General features: G+C 31.9%; 2 protein-coding genes and 1 long non-coding RNA gene across 3 annotated transcripts; 2 read left to right on the plus strand and 1 right to left on the minus strand.

The window, feature by feature from the left end:
• The first annotated feature begins 881 nt into the window (after positions 1-881).
• LOC148226221 (cGMP-dependent 3',5'-cyclic phosphodiesterase-like) lies at positions 882-11,629 on the plus strand. The gene is made up of 14 exons (XM_088203649.1): positions 882-1,061; positions 3,372-3,488; positions 3,588-3,689; positions 3,911-4,053; positions 4,933-5,200; positions 5,268-5,407; positions 5,474-5,699; positions 5,760-5,914; positions 7,880-8,038; positions 8,117-8,205; positions 8,280-8,469; positions 9,565-9,709; positions 9,779-9,924; positions 9,993-11,629. The coding sequence occupies exons 1-14, from the start codon at positions 981-983 to the stop codon at positions 10,114-10,116; spliced, it is 2,085 nt and encodes a 694-aa protein (XP_088059775.1). The 5' UTR covers positions 882-980; the 3' UTR covers positions 10,117-11,629.
• On the minus strand, positions 11,622-16,754 carry Pgm2a (phosphoglucomutase 2). Its single transcript, XM_088203650.1, has 10 exons — positions 16,217-16,754; positions 15,859-16,029; positions 15,704-15,795; positions 14,795-15,040; positions 14,508-14,730; positions 14,265-14,449; positions 13,991-14,199; positions 13,616-13,914; positions 12,085-12,305; positions 11,622-12,015 (listed from the first exon to the last, which is right to left on the minus strand). Exons 1-10 carry the CDS (start codon positions 16,274-16,276, stop codon positions 11,913-11,915), a joined length of 1,809 nt encoding a protein of 602 aa, XP_088059776.1. The 5' UTR covers positions 16,277-16,754; the 3' UTR covers positions 11,622-11,912.
• Positions 13,676-15,202, plus strand: LOC148226223 (uncharacterized). The gene is made up of 2 exons (XR_015812223.1): positions 13,676-14,209; positions 14,281-15,202. It is a non-coding gene; the product is annotated as an uncharacterized LOC148226223 (long non-coding RNA).
• Positions 16,755-16,899: the final 145 nt, after the last annotated feature.

Raw genomic sequence — 16,899 nt, forward strand, 5'->3', positions numbered from 1 at the left:
GATTTGTAAGGTACCGGGTCCTTTACACCTTGAAGGAAATAAGTCAGTTTCTCGATGCAATAAAAAGCAGGCTGAACTGCATGACATAACACAGCAGTAAAGCATGACAATACAAAAATAGTTTTAGTATTGTAAAAATGGTACATATTTTATTCAACAAAATAAGTACCTCAGATGTATTTAAATGATAGCCTTTTTACAGGTATATTTAGTACACAAAATACTGTAAATTTTTGCAAATATGTTTAGATATATTTGTTTTTTCAAGATGCAATTGTCAAAGTATTAGTATGTCACTGCATGAATGCTCAATGTAGTTAAGACATTGGAGTCAAACATAAAACTTAATGAATTGAAATTATATCTTACCTTTGAAATAATTATAGAATGGTATTAAATTTGTTGTATTGATGTAAAACAAGTATTAGTTTTAAAAGCGCGACTTTTTTTTTTTTTTTTAATTTTGACTGCCACTATTATTGTTGATATGTTAGCGCACATAGACAAATATCGTATTGTGCGTGTTCGTTTCACCTACCTATAAGTACTTGCATATTAAGAGTGGCTTTCTGTTTGTATCCACAACTGGAAGAAATCGGTGTTTTAGAGAGGAGATAATGCTAAGCGCCACAACTCACTGGAACATGTACTGTAATTATGTACACGCTACATAATGTTATGGAGCGATCGTTTACCGCTGTAAGGGTTAACGAGTTTGATGTTCATTTTACACTGCTCAGTTTTCAGAGGGCCAGGGCCAAATATACGACACCGTGCGCTTCCATATGAAAAAAAAACATTCCACTGAAAAATCACTTGAAAATAAATAACGTATGGCAACACAGCCGGTCGTTCTATTGCCGATATTGGACTGTAGCTCCAGTTCAAATCGGTTCGATTCGCGTTGAGGACATGTCGCACGCTCGCGCTAAAGCATTTTGACACATGCCGAATTTGGTGCGTTTGGGACAGTGAACAACATGGAGCCTTCACTGGAGGATTTCTGCGCGTCACTCACTGAATCTCGATCTGCTGGGCTTCATCGCAAGATTAACAAATACGTAATTATCTCTATAGTAATTATTCTAATGAAAATTATCTCCAGCGCACGTATTGTTTGTATTGACTCATTGTAATAATATGCGATTTAATCACGAACGAGTCTTCTTCCTTTCTTTCAAACAAAACATAATCAATTGAATTTAAAAAAAAAATATTTTAAAATTAAGCTTCAATTTTTTCTAAAGAACAAAAAATATGGTTTGCTTTTTAATAACTAATATGTTATCCAAGCCAATTAAATTAAATTTCTTTTAGTATAGAGTAAATTTATTTTGTTAATTTTCCTGAAAACCTGTACATTTATTCACCAACGCAAACAGTTTTAAATTGATACGAAAAACCTTTTATTTTCGTTATTTTAATACACTTAAATGGTTAGTTTTTTAGTACAGTTAATAATAAAATAAATTAATCCGGGACTGGTCACACTTTTTTAGTAATTTTAATTAATAAAATTGTCATTTTTTCTGTAGGTTTTATCAACGGAATTTTTACTGTTTTTAAGTAGCTGCCACTTTGTTACTAGATGGCATATAAAGCTGGCCAACTAACTTAGCCGAGATATTTATAAACTTTATTATATTCGGATTAAAAACACGGCAGTTATCATGTCACCAAAAAGTTTTATGTTTTATTGATTAAGGATTTTTGTAAGTGATAACATCCTTGTTGGTGGTTACATAAAAATGAAAATATTTTGTTTTAACTGTCTCCTGAAAATAGTTGAAGAAACTGCAATATTTAAAAAAAATGACACCATACAATTTTGGTGAAAACCTGCTATGAATCATTTGTGTCAAAACTTGTGTCTACAGTTGCTCAAAAATTACCCAAAATGTTTCTAGTGTAAATTTAAATACAAACCTTTCGTAAAAAAGAAGTAATGTATAAGTTACTAATAATTAAATTCATATTTGGAAATACATGGCATATGAGTCTTCAATGTCGTAGGGTGGGTGGGTGGGGGGGGGGGGTAATGGAAAAGTTCGTCAAAACTAATTAAAAAATACATAGAATATAAACAGGTTGAATTTTGAGTTGGTGTTTGATTATGGCTTTAAAATCAGTGAAGACCACCATTGCATAAATGTCAACAACCAGCTGGATATTATAAGTAATGAAGTTGGAATGTTGTTTTCATTACACCCACTGGCGAATTTAGCATCTTATACTGTATATAATTTAAATAATTGCCATAGTAAATATTTATTAATGAATAAAATAAAAATATTCTTATTCCACAAATAAGGGACACTCAATTTTTTTTAAACAAATAGTTTGCTTAAAATTTGTCTTTTACTATGTTTAAAAAATAATAATTTATGAAGAAAAAAATTTAAGTTTTCACGACGCTTTCTATAAAACACGAATTTTTAACGATTATTAAGACACAAATATTTTTATTATGTAAGTGTGCTTGTAATTTTTTTTTTGGTATTCGTAATTGCAATAAACATGAAACTGTAGATTGCGTACCATTAAAATAGTGTTTAAAAATGGTTAGGAGCTACTGACTTACTTTAAACAGGATGAGATTATTTCAGGACCAAATATTTACAGCAAAACTTTTTTTTAATTTTTTAGACAAGTTAGGGATTGATGAATGTGCATAGAAAAGCTGACAGATTGTGATGGGATCTTAGTGAAAAAATACACAATGGAGATGGAGAGAAGGATATACATTTTTTTGAACTATTTTAATTAATATGATATTAGTGATATCTTTAGTTAAAGAGCTATATAAATACATTATACTTCTAGTAAATATATAGTATAATGTGCTTTTTTTGTATAAAGTTGAAATAACGAAACGAACAAATTTGTACACACATATTCAATGTTTTAAAGAAGATAATAGTTACACATACTGCATAGCAAATAAAGCATCTGTATTTTCTTGAAAAAACGTAGGTTTCTTGATATTTTTTTACGTAAAATGGCAGTTTAAAGCAAAGCATCTAAAATAGATTTTATAACGAACTACTGAATAATTATAGCAAATCATATGTAATTAGATTATCCCAAAAAGTAAATGCACAGACGAGGTGAAAAGGTACTTGCTATGAATCCCACAGGGTAAAGTAGCATTTCACATTTTAACAATGCCACCAACAAGTGCCGCTAATGAAACAGTTTCATTACTTACAATATGATTTATATAACAAAGATAAATTAAATATATTTACTAGGGAGAATAGTTCGGAAAAGCTTAATGTTCCATAGAAATTTATGTATTTATATAATATAACATTTTTGTTTTCATATGAAATACTTCAATCAAACTTAATTGTTTTCCCTTCCATATTCAGCTCATAGACCAAACGTCAGCATCTTCGGCGTTTTTAATATGCCTGTTAGAATCCAACAAGGAAGCGATTGTCAAAGTAGTCGGCGATAAAATTCTAGAAAGTCCATTGAGATTATCGGTGAGTTGTAACAATGGAGTATTTTTTTTCATAGTACTTGCCGTGACGTACAATTTCGACAACAATGACAATTAACGATACAATGAAATAAAATTTCAGACCACCGCGTCGACGGTGAGCAAAGCCATAAATGGCACCGGCGAAATGTTTACATTGAAAATAATGAGCGTGGAGTCTCAAATAAGGGAGTTGTTAGATAAGGTACGGTATAACCACTGAATCAATATGATATTATTACCCTTTATTAGCGTATGTTTGTGCTTTCAATGAATACCTCATAAAAAAATAGATAATGCACCGTGATAAGATATTATGAAAAGTAAAGCGGTTTATCATTGGCACACTACTGTTTTATGTGATAAGCTCAGTATTGAAATGTATCTTATTTACTTTTTACATATTGAATTTTTACATTTTTACAGGGCGACGACCAAGATGCGCTTTTACACTTGACGCCGATAAGAAGCGCTAATGAAAAGTTGGCGCTGATTGTTGTATTAGTTGACATGAAAATGGAAGAAGATGAGATGATGAGAGCCAATGAAATCATTACGAAATTATTCAAGTAACAATTTTTGGAATTTATTGTAAATCTCATAAATACCAAAAAGTGGTATTGAACCACTCACTGGATTTCAGTTCAAAACTTATTCTCCTAATAGTGCTTATACTATTAAAATAATTTTCAAAGTCATATTTTGGAATCTTCATCAGGAGCTTCATCGCATTCACCTTTTTATTTTTGTGTTTTGAAATCCCTCTTTAAATGATATTTAGAAACGAGACTCACTTTCTCGATTATTTTAAAGAACGGTTGTTCTGTTATGGCAGCTCAGAAAAGACCGAAGGCCTGGATGGCTTAGTAAAAACAACCTTTGCTTAGAAGTTACACATTAAAGGTCTACAACTAGTTAGCAAAACATAAGTATACTTTTTTTTGTTTAAATGATTATTCTACTTATATACCACCTGTACTAATTGAATAACTAGTCACACTTTTGGAAAATGTGACCACATTTACAGCTAAATTATAATTTGATGAAAATGGTGTTTTACGCATCAGTCACGAATTTTTCATAATTCATTATTGTTTTATTGCAAAGACAAGTTGAACACAAACCGAAACATTAACAACAATAGACATCATATAACTATGCTGTATAATCATAATAATTGATTGTCACATTGTGCTATATAGGCATTAATTACTGCCCTGTCAATTTTTCAAGGAAACATTTGCCCAGTTATGAAATATACCATCAATCATCATTACGAGTATACGTATGAAAGTTTAGGATTGTCCTTACTATCAATTGTTATCATGATTAGATGTTGAGTGCGCCATTGAATTGAATCACTTTTTCACGTAATCCACTTTGATAGCGACTAATTTCAATAAACGTTTGCGTTGAGAGCCTCTCTAAACAAATGTACCACTTTCAAGGTTTTGTTTGACGTTGGTTGTTAACACAATTTATCTGGAAGAAGAAACAAGGCTAAAACAACAATGCCAGCACTTGCTGTTAGTGGCGAGAAGATTTTTCTCCCACCTGGGCGACCTTGATGAGCTGCTGAAAGAAATAATGGCAGAAGCTAGACAGCTAACTTCGGCGGAGAGATGCTCGCTATTTTTGATAGATCACGAACAGGGAGATTTGGTCGCAAAAGTGTTCGACGGCGGCGACGGAGTCTCAAATAATTCAGTCAATCACGTGAGAATGATTTTAAAGATACAGCTCAACATAAAATATCTAAATTAACTGTAAATATTAATTGTAGCCGACTGAGGTGCGCATTAATAAAGGGCAAGGAATAGCAGGAAACGTAGCAGAAACTGGTCGCTTATTAAATATAAATCAGGCTTATGATCATCCACTGTTTTATAAGGGACTTGATGAAAAAACTGGTTTTGTAACGAAGTATATAAGGCGTACGAATTAATTATATGGGTATAGAATAAGATGTAATTTATCTATTTATTTTAGAAATATATTGTGTTTCCCAATTCGTGACGAGAAGGAGATCATCGGTGTGGCCCAGCTTTGCAATAAAGTCGGTAGAGAGTACTTTGACGCTTGTGACGAAGAGATAGCGAGCGCTTTTAGTATATATTGCGGCATATCAATCATGCATTCGATAGTTTATAAAAAAATATCAGATGCCCAAGCTCGTACCAAAATATCTAACGAAATGCTCATGTATCATCTTAAGGTATGTATTATTAATAAATCAAGTTTATAGTAAATATTTTATCTACTATTTTACTTTCAGGTTAATAATAACGAAGTAAATAAGGTATTAAATTGTCAACAAGATCATCTCTACACTGAATTTTCGCAATTGCACTACAATTGTCGATCTCTACCTTTCGACGATACTCTATGCTACATTTTGCACATGTTTGACTCATTAAAATTCTCAAAAAGGTATTATTTATGCTTATATTAATATTAATGAATACAGTGATCCTTCGGTGTTGACCAAAATGCACACATTTCCAAAAAATATGTCAATAGCAAAACCCCTTAGTTTAGATACCTTAGCTCATAGCATTTGAGATTCCAAGCTTGCAATAATGTCGTCGATTCACCGATAGAATTGGTTTTGTGAGTGGATTCTTGACATAGAAATACATCGTCGTCCATAATGAAATTGTAATACTAAATGGGTTATTAATATTTAAAGTAACTTTTGAGTCACCTTGTAGATTCAATTCAAAAGAAAATTGATCGCATGTTGGTCTTATTAATAATTTACGTAACCTTTTAGGTCCAATCAACCTTGAACAGCGATTAACTTTGCCTTTGAACTATTCAAAACAAAGAGTAGCTAAATGAATCGATATGTTAAATTTGTCCATGAACTTTTCTTTCAAATTAAGTTTAACCGATCGGTAAGGCCGTCGTGACTTAAAATAAGCAATGGATTACTGTTGAAACTTGAAAAGGCTGAATGACTTTGTAATCTATTTTTTTTGGAGTTTTACTGATTACATAATATTTCTTCAAAAATTTAAGTTAAAATTAGTAGCTGATATTAGAAATCAAAATAAATTGAATGTACCAATTTGATATCTTAAATTTTAAATTATGCTAATAATAAAAATCCTAGTCCATGCCGCCAGAAACATGATTACAATAAAAATATCTGGTTAGAGTAAATGATGAACTTTTATTAAAATTAAAATAAAATTTGACCATAAATATAAGAAAATTATGAACAAAAAAATTGAATAATTCTTACCTGGTTTTCCTCGCATTTTAGTCTCAGTTATATTGTATCTTACAACATTTTTTTAGTATGTATAAATAGTAGATTTTATATATAGTTCATAAACCAGCACGTAAATATACTTGAGACATTATAACAAAATTATACTTGAGAGAAGCATTAATTTCTCATATCAATTCTTAACACATTGAGCAACCACTTTTGACTTATTTGTTGTCATGACGAAGGCAAAGTGAATTGGGAATTCAAGCTACTTGAAGCGAAAATATAATCACTAGAAATCAATGGGAATAATTTAAATGTGCCAGTCAAAACCATTGCCTCAATCACATACATATGTTTTCAATGCCTTCACAACCAACCGTGTTCCAATGCACAGTTTCCTTAGTAGCACAATAGGGCTACCAACCTTTAGAGTTAGTTTGTACTGTATTTCACTTGGGCTCAAGAAATTTAAGGGCTTAACTGGATAATTGGTAGTTTATTCGAATAGTATATTACTACAACTGACATCGTCTCTTGAATCAAGAAATTGATTTCATACACACATTCATTTTAGGTACTTAGATAATTATTTAGATACCATTCCAAAGAACAAAAAATGACACTTTTCATATCAATAGTGTTACATTCGCGTGTTTTTAGTGAGCCAGACAAACAGAAGAGCAAACTTTAAAAATTAAAGTAGAGTCTGGATGGCTATGAATGTTGGTATATAAGCGGGTATCAGGTGCGTGTGGTGAGATACTTTCCCTCTCGCTCGCTCGCATGTTAAGTGACAAGAGTGAGTAAGAGATAAGGGCATGTAGACCGCATTTTCATCGAGTCTTTGCATTTTTGATCGAACATTTCAAAACATAGTGATGCAAAACTAAACTGCATTCACCATTGCTTCCCAATCTTTGAGTATGCTATATTTTTAGTATTATAACTATAATGTCAATTAGGTTAGGTTAATTAAACATTGATTTTTGGTAAGCATGCTAAACTGCCGAGTTTGTCGGCAAGAAAATGCTATATACAATTTATGTTATCTTCTATAACTAGCTGTAAAAAATCTCAATGAAAGAAGTTAATAGAAAATAAATTAGTTAAAGCTATTCATTTTTTACATATTTAAGTTTTCTTAAGACCACAAATAATTGCAAATTCGGTTTTAGGTTTCAGATGAAGAATGAGACACTAGCTCGTTTCGCGTTTTACGTTCAAAGGGGGTACCGAGACGTGCCGTATCATAATTGGATGCACGCGTTTACTGTTACACAGTTCGCTTACGCGGCAATTTGCACTTTCGGTCTCCTCGAAAATCAGTACTTGACGTTAGTATAAATTTACATATCACAATATGCCCGTCCCGTGGTCGCCGTGACTAATTAGAACGTTTTTGTTTTGTGTAGCGATTTGGAATGTTTAGCGTTTTTAGTGTCATGCCTGTGTCACGACCTTGATCACCGGGGTACCAATAACAGTTTCGAAATTAGAGAAGGTAGCGTTCCATACAAATAATTGGATTAAATACGTTATAATTGTAAGTTAATTTTATTTATTTATGTTGTTCAGGATCACTCTTGGCGTCATTGTACAGCAGTGAAGGTAGCGTGATGGAGTGCCATCATCTGTCGCAGGCAATGTGTATACTCAACACGGAAGGTTGCAACATATTACAAGAACTACCAGCCCCAGAGTACGACGATTGCTTGCAGCTATTGCGGGAGTGCATCTTGGCGACGGATCTAACGAACCATTTTAAGTATGCCATGTCGCTTTCTTTCTACAATATGCAGTTGTCAGTCCAATATAAACATAATTTATTGAATGAAAAAGGTACAAAAGTACATCATTTTTCTATGGCATTCAATACATTCAGTGCTTGTATTTGGATATTAGAAAAAAATTAACCTATTTTCACCCATCGCCTCTTTGATCGATCCAAAGATTTTAAATTTACTGGAGACGAGAACAGTGGACTTTCAAGACAATTGAAATACAGATTTTAGATAGTTACTGTTAAACAGGAAGTATATGGCTGAGCAATATCATGTTGCTATAAAAGTCTGTCACTTTGATTTGACTGTAGGTCGAATATCTACTGTTGTAACGGTAACAGTGTAGAGCTTAAAATTGATCATCCTAAAAGAGTCAATATAATCTTTATTGCATATTGTTTGTTGCTGGTGGTAATGAACAAGTAACAATTCTTCGACAATATGGTGTGTCGATCCGCTACTAGATGATTTTCTTTCAATGAACTCTGATGCTTTACTCTGTATGACTATCCTAGTTGAGAAGAGTCTTGCAATTTTTAAGTTACAGACATGCATTGCAATAGTATTTTTTTATTTTTGGTTGAATTTCAATGGGTTTCACCCTTTTAGTACTAAAAAAACAATGACAAAGAACTGCTCCACTATAAAGCATCTTGCAAGTGCAGTCAGCTTTTTACTAACTACTGCTACTGTTGAGCCTTTGTGTATTGCTTTTATGTAACGCTGCTACCAATTTACAGGACAATAGAGCGATATTTTGAATTTTAATGTTACTTAGAGGATTTTCGTTTGATTTATACCTTCAAAGAACTGAAGATCTTTCTTTAACACGTGGTTGATATCTGTTCTTAAAAATTCAGCTCCCATATTTCTCTTTACAACACACCAATAATGCTTTTCCAGCACTGTATTTCAAATGTTTTTTCCTTAGACTGTCTCTTAACTAATATTTGAAGACTCGTAGTTTATACTTTTTTCTTCTAAGGCAATATTGAATAAAATACCACATTTCCTCATAGAGTTTGGGTTTATTTCTTTTCACAATAGAATTCTTTATATAAAATACTTTTTTTTTTCAGACAAATGACAACATATAAAGAGATGCTAGCTGAAGGTTATGATAAAAATAATCCTAAACATCATATCCATCTTCTGACGATGCTAATGACATGTGCCGATCTTTGCGACCAGATTAAAGATTGGCCTTGTGTCAAAAAAGTTGCAGTGCGTAATTTATCTCAAGTTTTAAGTTAAAATACACCTTTAAGGATATTTTTTATGTTATAAATTTAGAAAGCTGTGTACACAGAGTTCTTCCATCAGGGAGACATGGAAAAGCAACGAGGCGCTTCCCCTCAGGAAATGATGGATCGAGACAAAGCTGTCATACCAGAATTGCAAATTAACTTTTTGGAGAAAATAACACTGCCGGTGTTTAGGTAATTTTTGAATAACAAACATTTCGACCTGGATCTTGATACATTGATTTATTATTTTTTAATTTTAGGTTGTTAACTCAGATGTTCCCCAAAGCTAATTCCTGCGTTGAAATAGTGGAGAAGCATATGAATATGTGGCAACAGGAAAAAGTCTACGAGATGCCAAAAAACTCTAACAGTAACTATGTTTAAAGTTATTGTTATCACTAATCTGTTATTTATATTATATTTTATGTATACAAATTTTATCATGTTGTTATTACTGACTAGTTATTTTTTAACTATTGTTGCATTGAGATTTTTAACTTCAATTGTACAAATTATTGCAATAATTTATTTATTTTTTAATGTTTTCTAACAGTATTCAATGAAATTTATGTACCTCAAAATGTATTTAACTATTTATTATACTTAGTTATAAAATATAAATAATAGCAGCAAATTTAAACTTCATATCAGAATGTAGATAGGTCCTTAGATTTGCTAGCTTATCAATCTAGCCATTTAATTTATTATCAAAGATATATAGATTTATTCGGATTGTACAATAAAATTGTTATTACTGTAAGATTTTCGCGTTGTTATTTGTGATCTGATTATTTGATTGAGTTCAAAATACGGTAAAACATATTTTAAAAATATAGCGATAGATATACATCTTTTGATTCGAAATAATGTTTATTAGATTAGTAATAATATTAATAAATAGCCATTCATGCTATGAATAAACTGGGCTTAGTGACAAAATCGTTTTCCAAACTATATAATCTAGCACCATTCCTTTAATAGAAAATACATATTGAAATAATCTTTCTATTATATAATACTGGTAAATGTATAAATTGTGTGACTTTTATGTTTTTTAACCGGTTCATTAATGTAATAACATTCAATGAGTTGTTTAGCGATTAGACGATTGTTAAAACTGACTTTTTGAAGTATCTTATAGTTTGAAACTAAAATGTAAAATTTTATATTGGTATACTTTGTGAATAGTTTGGAAAACGCTCTCTGCGTTATGATTTTTTTTACAATTTGTCTAAAAATATAAAAAAATTTCATAATGAATTTTGAAACTTATCGATTCATCTAGCGTTTATGTATTGTAATGAAATTGAAATAAGTTAACATTATCGTTAACCATCTCGTCAAACGATTCTGGTGCTAAATGTTGTTCTTTTATGTGTCTATATCTTTTGCGTACTCTCATTGTTATCAGTCGCCTCACAAGCGCGATAAGATGTTTACGAATATTACGAGATCGACAACTCTTTGCCTTTCGTCGTATTTAAATAATCTTTTTGCTGCCTTTTAGTATAAAGAGTGATATTTTTAACGGCCTATTAAAATTAAACAATAATAATTTTCTGTAATACGTAGTAGATTAATGTAATAATCTATAGGCTCGCATCACGTATACATTTCAACTTGTGTGATATCTCATCTTGCCAAAGAAACTTTACGACTGTCGTCTTTTTAAGTCGAATGGTACGAATATGATAACGAAAATAATTATTTATTTATTTAAGCGGCTTTAAGTTATATTTTTATATTGTATGGTCGATGTGTAGTTTATTATGTCATAGACGAATATATCAATAATGTTGTAGTTTTATTGTTTGTGTGAATAAATCAAATCAAATATCATAATAAAATCAAGTCAATTATGATGTAGATGGAATGAAATAAAACTATAATTTTGAAATGGTACTTTTAAATTTATGAACCTTGTTATCTTATAAACGTATATATAAGATAAAAAAGAATAAATAAATAACATATAGCACTACATATATTATGAGTTCACCCATGACATGAACTCGGCGGCTACTTTATCATTTTAAAATGATAAAGTTGCCGCCACTCACATTTTTCTTATAGAATGTAAAATTTAAAATAAAACCATAAATATATTACTCGTAAGAAAAATAAGGTACACAGTGTAAATAAATACAAAAATGGAATATTGACTAGCTTTGACTAGACATTTACTTTTTACGTTCTATTAAACCGTTTAGCTTAGGCTGTAGGAAGTCTTCGATCAGAGCCTGTACCATATTTTGGAGCAATTTCTTCAATTCGTCTCGATCTCTGAAATGATATTATTATTACTCATACTATAATGAAACTTATCTGTAATTATTTAAAAAAAGAAAATACCCTTGTCCAGGTGTAGCGCATAGTTCCGTGTAATATTTTATTTTAGGCTCTGTTCCACTAGTTCTTATTGTAGCTTCGAGTCCGTTGGTGAAGGAGAAAGTTAACATTTGACCCGAAGGTAGCGGCTGGTTTAAACCAGTTCCGGATTCGGCGTTGGGATCACCTTTGATACCCAAATCGCGAACGTTACAAATGGACCAGTGACGAAGACTCTTTGGATACTGTAAAATTTAATTTCATATAAAATAAATAACTATGTACTTATATTAAATTCTCAAAAAAAGGTCACGTTTTTAAGATATAATTGGTTGTTTTTTATCACTTCAACAAAATATTTAAAAAAAGTATGTACATTTGTGATTCGCTTAATAAAAAACTAAGAGTGTGTTTAGATACAGCAGGAATGTCATTTAAGCTTTTTCCAGGGGAGGACAAAGGTTGACCAGTCAGTGTCGTTTTATTTAATATTTTAATTTCAGTAAGATTCATAATATTTCATTAAATGACATGCATTTTTCTGGCCAAATTCAAAAGGGTCCCTGTTTAGTCCACATCATGCCATCACAATGGAAACACTCAGTTATCTCTCAGTAGTCTATATTAGGACTTTTTATAACAATAATAGGTGAGAATCGAATCTAGCATATCTAAACCGAATTTTGACCATTCAAAAAACAATTATTCCTTTTCAGAAGCCAAAAATTCACGTCAAAAGCAATAAAATTGTGCCATCGCTGTTGCAGTGGGAGCCCTCGGTACCGAGCGTTCCCACTGCAACGGCGATAGCACGATTTTATTGCTTTTGACTTCTAAGAAGTGATAATTGTTTTTGCGCCCTCCTATTGACCAAAATTTGGTTTGAATATACTTTGACCGGCACTCTTATATCAGAAGTTCGTAGTAATATTAGTAAGGATAGCTATTATATTTCACGATTTCACTGAAATGACATTTTTTTTAAATAATTTTGGGATTAACTGTTCTTTTTTATATTTTCTTTGAGTTTCATACGTTTTAGAGCAGCATATAATTACTACTTATGGAAAAGTTAAAATCATATAATTTCACTAGCACCTACCAGATAAATTATATTTTTACTGGAAAAAATATATATCTATGGGTGAAAATGTATTCCGATATGATTTTACTGAAATGTCATATTTAAAAAAATATTTACGGGATAGATTCGACTGATTTTTTTTGATTTTCTCTGAGAGATAATCCGAGAATTTCTGATTTAGAATCAGGGACGTAATTTCAGCTTTTTTTAATATTTCTATTTCAGTAAGATTCATAGTATTTAATTAAATTACATGTATTTTTACAGCCAAATTCAAGGGCGGGCAAATGCCTCTACCTGCCCCACTCCCCAAATGACGTCCCTAGTTCACAGTCCACCTGTCTATCTACTAGTACCTGAGCACACTACCTCTTTTAGTTTATACAATCAAGTGTAAGTAACTGGATATAAAAATAGTTTATGAGCTGTTAAGCACCAAGTGTATAGCTAATTAGGATAATGAATACATACATCATTCGATCCATTGTAATTCCTCAGATTTTGAAATATCTTTTCAAATACGCTTCGATCGTGGCATATGAAATACGAATTTTCAGTGATATGGTATCCGTATTCTGTATATAACCAATCTAGTTGATCCAATAACGTCTTTTCTTGTAGCTTCAAATAACTGCATAGAGATGCAAAGTGCACGGCTGCACTGATTCCGTCTTTATCGGGAACTTCACTACCGCACATAAAACCGATGGCTTCTTCAAAAGCAAATATCGGATTTTTATTCTCATTGCACAGCTCTACAGTTTTTCCTCCTGAGAAACATACAAAATAGATATGAATAAAAAATAGACAGCTACATATGTATATACTTAATGCTATATGATTTACCCATCCATTTAAATCCAGTCAACGTTTCCATGAAGGTAGCTCCGTGTTTTGATGATATGGCTCGCAACATTTTGCTACTGACGGCACTCGCTAATAGCACAATAGAGCTTGGATCAACTTCAGGATTCCTCTTCAAGTAGCATTGGAGTATCCACCAGCCCAATAAAGAACCGGCTTCGTTCCCGGTGAATATATGCCATGATTTCGATCTAATTGAAGGTGAATAAATGTTATATGATATTGAAACGATTATAAAAATATATTTATATCATACTTTTCTTCAAATTCAGCTATGGCTAATCTATCAGCATCAGGATCGTTTGCTAAAACGACTGAACAGTTATGTTTTTCTGCTAATTTTAAAGATAGCTTCAAACTGGACGGTTCTTCTGGATTTGGGAATTCCACTGTCGGAAAATCAGGATCAGGAGAGCATTGTTCCAAGACTGGTATAACTTCCTGAAATTTGTTATTTATGTATTCTTAAAAAAATATGGGATTATTAATCGTTATTAACCTCGAGTGAAGCATTCTTGAACGCCATCTCAATATAAGGATATCCAACTCCGTGCATCGCACTGTATACAAATTGACGTTCAGCTTTTTTAATTCCACTTAAATCTTCATCGTTGATACTTCTTGCCAATCTTTTCAAATATTCATTAGAAACGTCATCTAATAAATCGGTTACCAACGAATGAGATCTAATATTCGTTGTATCCCACAATATATCATCCACTCTAAAATATTGCTTAATTGAGTAAATTATTCAATTTAGATACTAGTAGGTCAAAGAGTATTTACTCCAAATTTTCTAGGATTTCGGCTTCAATGTTCTTGTCGTGTGGATAGATTATTTGGGATCCGGTGCTCCAATACACTTTATAGCCGTTGTCTTCTTTGGGATTGTGAGAAGCGGTTACCATTACTCCGGCGGCAGCTTTATAATATTTAACAGCAAACGCCACCCACGGCGTTGGGCAGACATTGCCGAATAAGCAAACATTAATTGAAGAGTCTGTGAAGATGCGTGCTGTGAGTTCGGCGAATCTATAAATTAATATAATTATGGTGAGCATTGGAGAAGAAAAAATTCAAATAAGAAAATTTGAAAAGATTAAGAAGTACTTTGCGTTATAGATATAATGAATTTTCAAAAACATGTGTTCAAAGATCGTTGATGTAAGTTTGTTAATAAAATGTTTGTACAATGTCACGTTTTAATCAAGGTTAATCAACATGTTTATTTATATAATATTTACTTAATCATTTTAGTAATAACGCATTGGTAGAAGTCAATGTAAATACCAGTCCTAGCTGCAGAAGTCAATAATTGAAATTGTATTATAAATAATTTACAATTAATAAAAACAAATCTTTTCAATATTGATGAACGCATTATGCAAGATCCTATTTTACTCAAGCTTCTACTACTCTCAATTTAGTCTTATATAAAGTTGTTCGCGATATAGCCAAAATATTAGTATTATAAATTGTACACTTTTTTTTACTTCTGTATAATTTAATATAAATTTATTTTTATACATAGCATTACAGCATGAAAAATGGAAAATATTTTAGAAACGTCGAAAGACTTAATTGTAGCAAAGAATTTTAATACCTCAACATCAAGGAGTCCATTACTAGTTTACTGATTTACCAATTAATGGCATTTTAGAAATGTATTAAAAAATAAAGATGTTATTCAAATACCTCTCACTATTGTAACGTCCGTCATATCCAATTATCAATCCAACCTTCAACTGCTCAGGAGTTGCCGTCTTTTTAAGATATTTGCAAAGGCCCTACAAGCACACAAAATACATTATAATATCAACGTTTCGTCACATTTAATATATTCGACATACTTGAGCAGTCTGAAGAACCACCAGATCGTTCATGCAAACAAATCCGGCTTTCATAGGACCTCGTAATCCGGCAGTGCCGAAGGCGAGTCTCCCATGGCACAAAACGGATGACAACTCTTTCCATTGCTTGCGTAGTACTAACTCGTTCACTTCTGATATGGTGGTTTCGTTCTGTAATATATGCATACATAAGAACCTTTAACCTTTACAACAAAATAAACATTACACTCATTAAACTGTCATTAAAAAAGATACAGATAAGAAAATCGATACATTTCTAGAACGTTTTAATTGATGGATTGCCGAAGGAATTTAAATAATGCTTTACATTTATCATCTAAGAAATATATAGAATTACCTTATCCCTGCTCAACCATAGGTCGATAGCTTCTTCTAGAGTTTTATCAGCGCTGTGCATCGCAACTGTTATCGGACGAAGCACTACACGCGACGACAAAGAGACAACTGGCAATTGCCGGCACTCAATGAAGGGGCGGCGCAATGCGCATGCGCATTAATGATTTGACGTTTTAAAATGGCGGTATCTTTTGAATGACGTTTATTTATTGTTATCATATCGAATTGTTTATAAACAATCGGCGGCGCTAAATTATGTGATTAATAAAACTGCAATAAGTGCTTATTAAGCTTTTGCGCAAAAGAAAAATGTTTTATAAATGTAAGGTAAACAATCATTTCGGAAATTTTTCTTCATTTAGGGATACTGCAGAAGTTAAAATCGGACATTTTTGTTTGAGTATAACAAATAGGGCATAATTGTTGAGCATGACGCCTGGTCACCTTAATAAATGGGATTCAATTGTAGGTTTTTTTTATGAAATTTTATTTGCCATAACTACTAAATTTTAAGCATAATTTAAAATTTTACATTCTTATTTGCTTAATGGTGTAGCGACCTAGTGCTACACATAACAAGGAATCGGGCCGGAAAGGCGTTGCACCCCTAGCGCCGATCGCTGCTCACCGACCACGGCGTTAAGACCAAAACCATCCCTTAACGCGCTTGGGGACGCAAAAGCT

Source organism: Plectrocnemia conspersa, unplaced genomic scaffold (assembly GCF_051122295.1).
Source record: "Plectrocnemia conspersa isolate PC_06_02 unplaced genomic scaffold, ASM5112229v1 ptg000014l, whole genome shotgun sequence".
NCBI lineage: Eukaryota > Metazoa > Arthropoda > Insecta > Trichoptera > Polycentropodidae > Plectrocnemia > Plectrocnemia conspersa.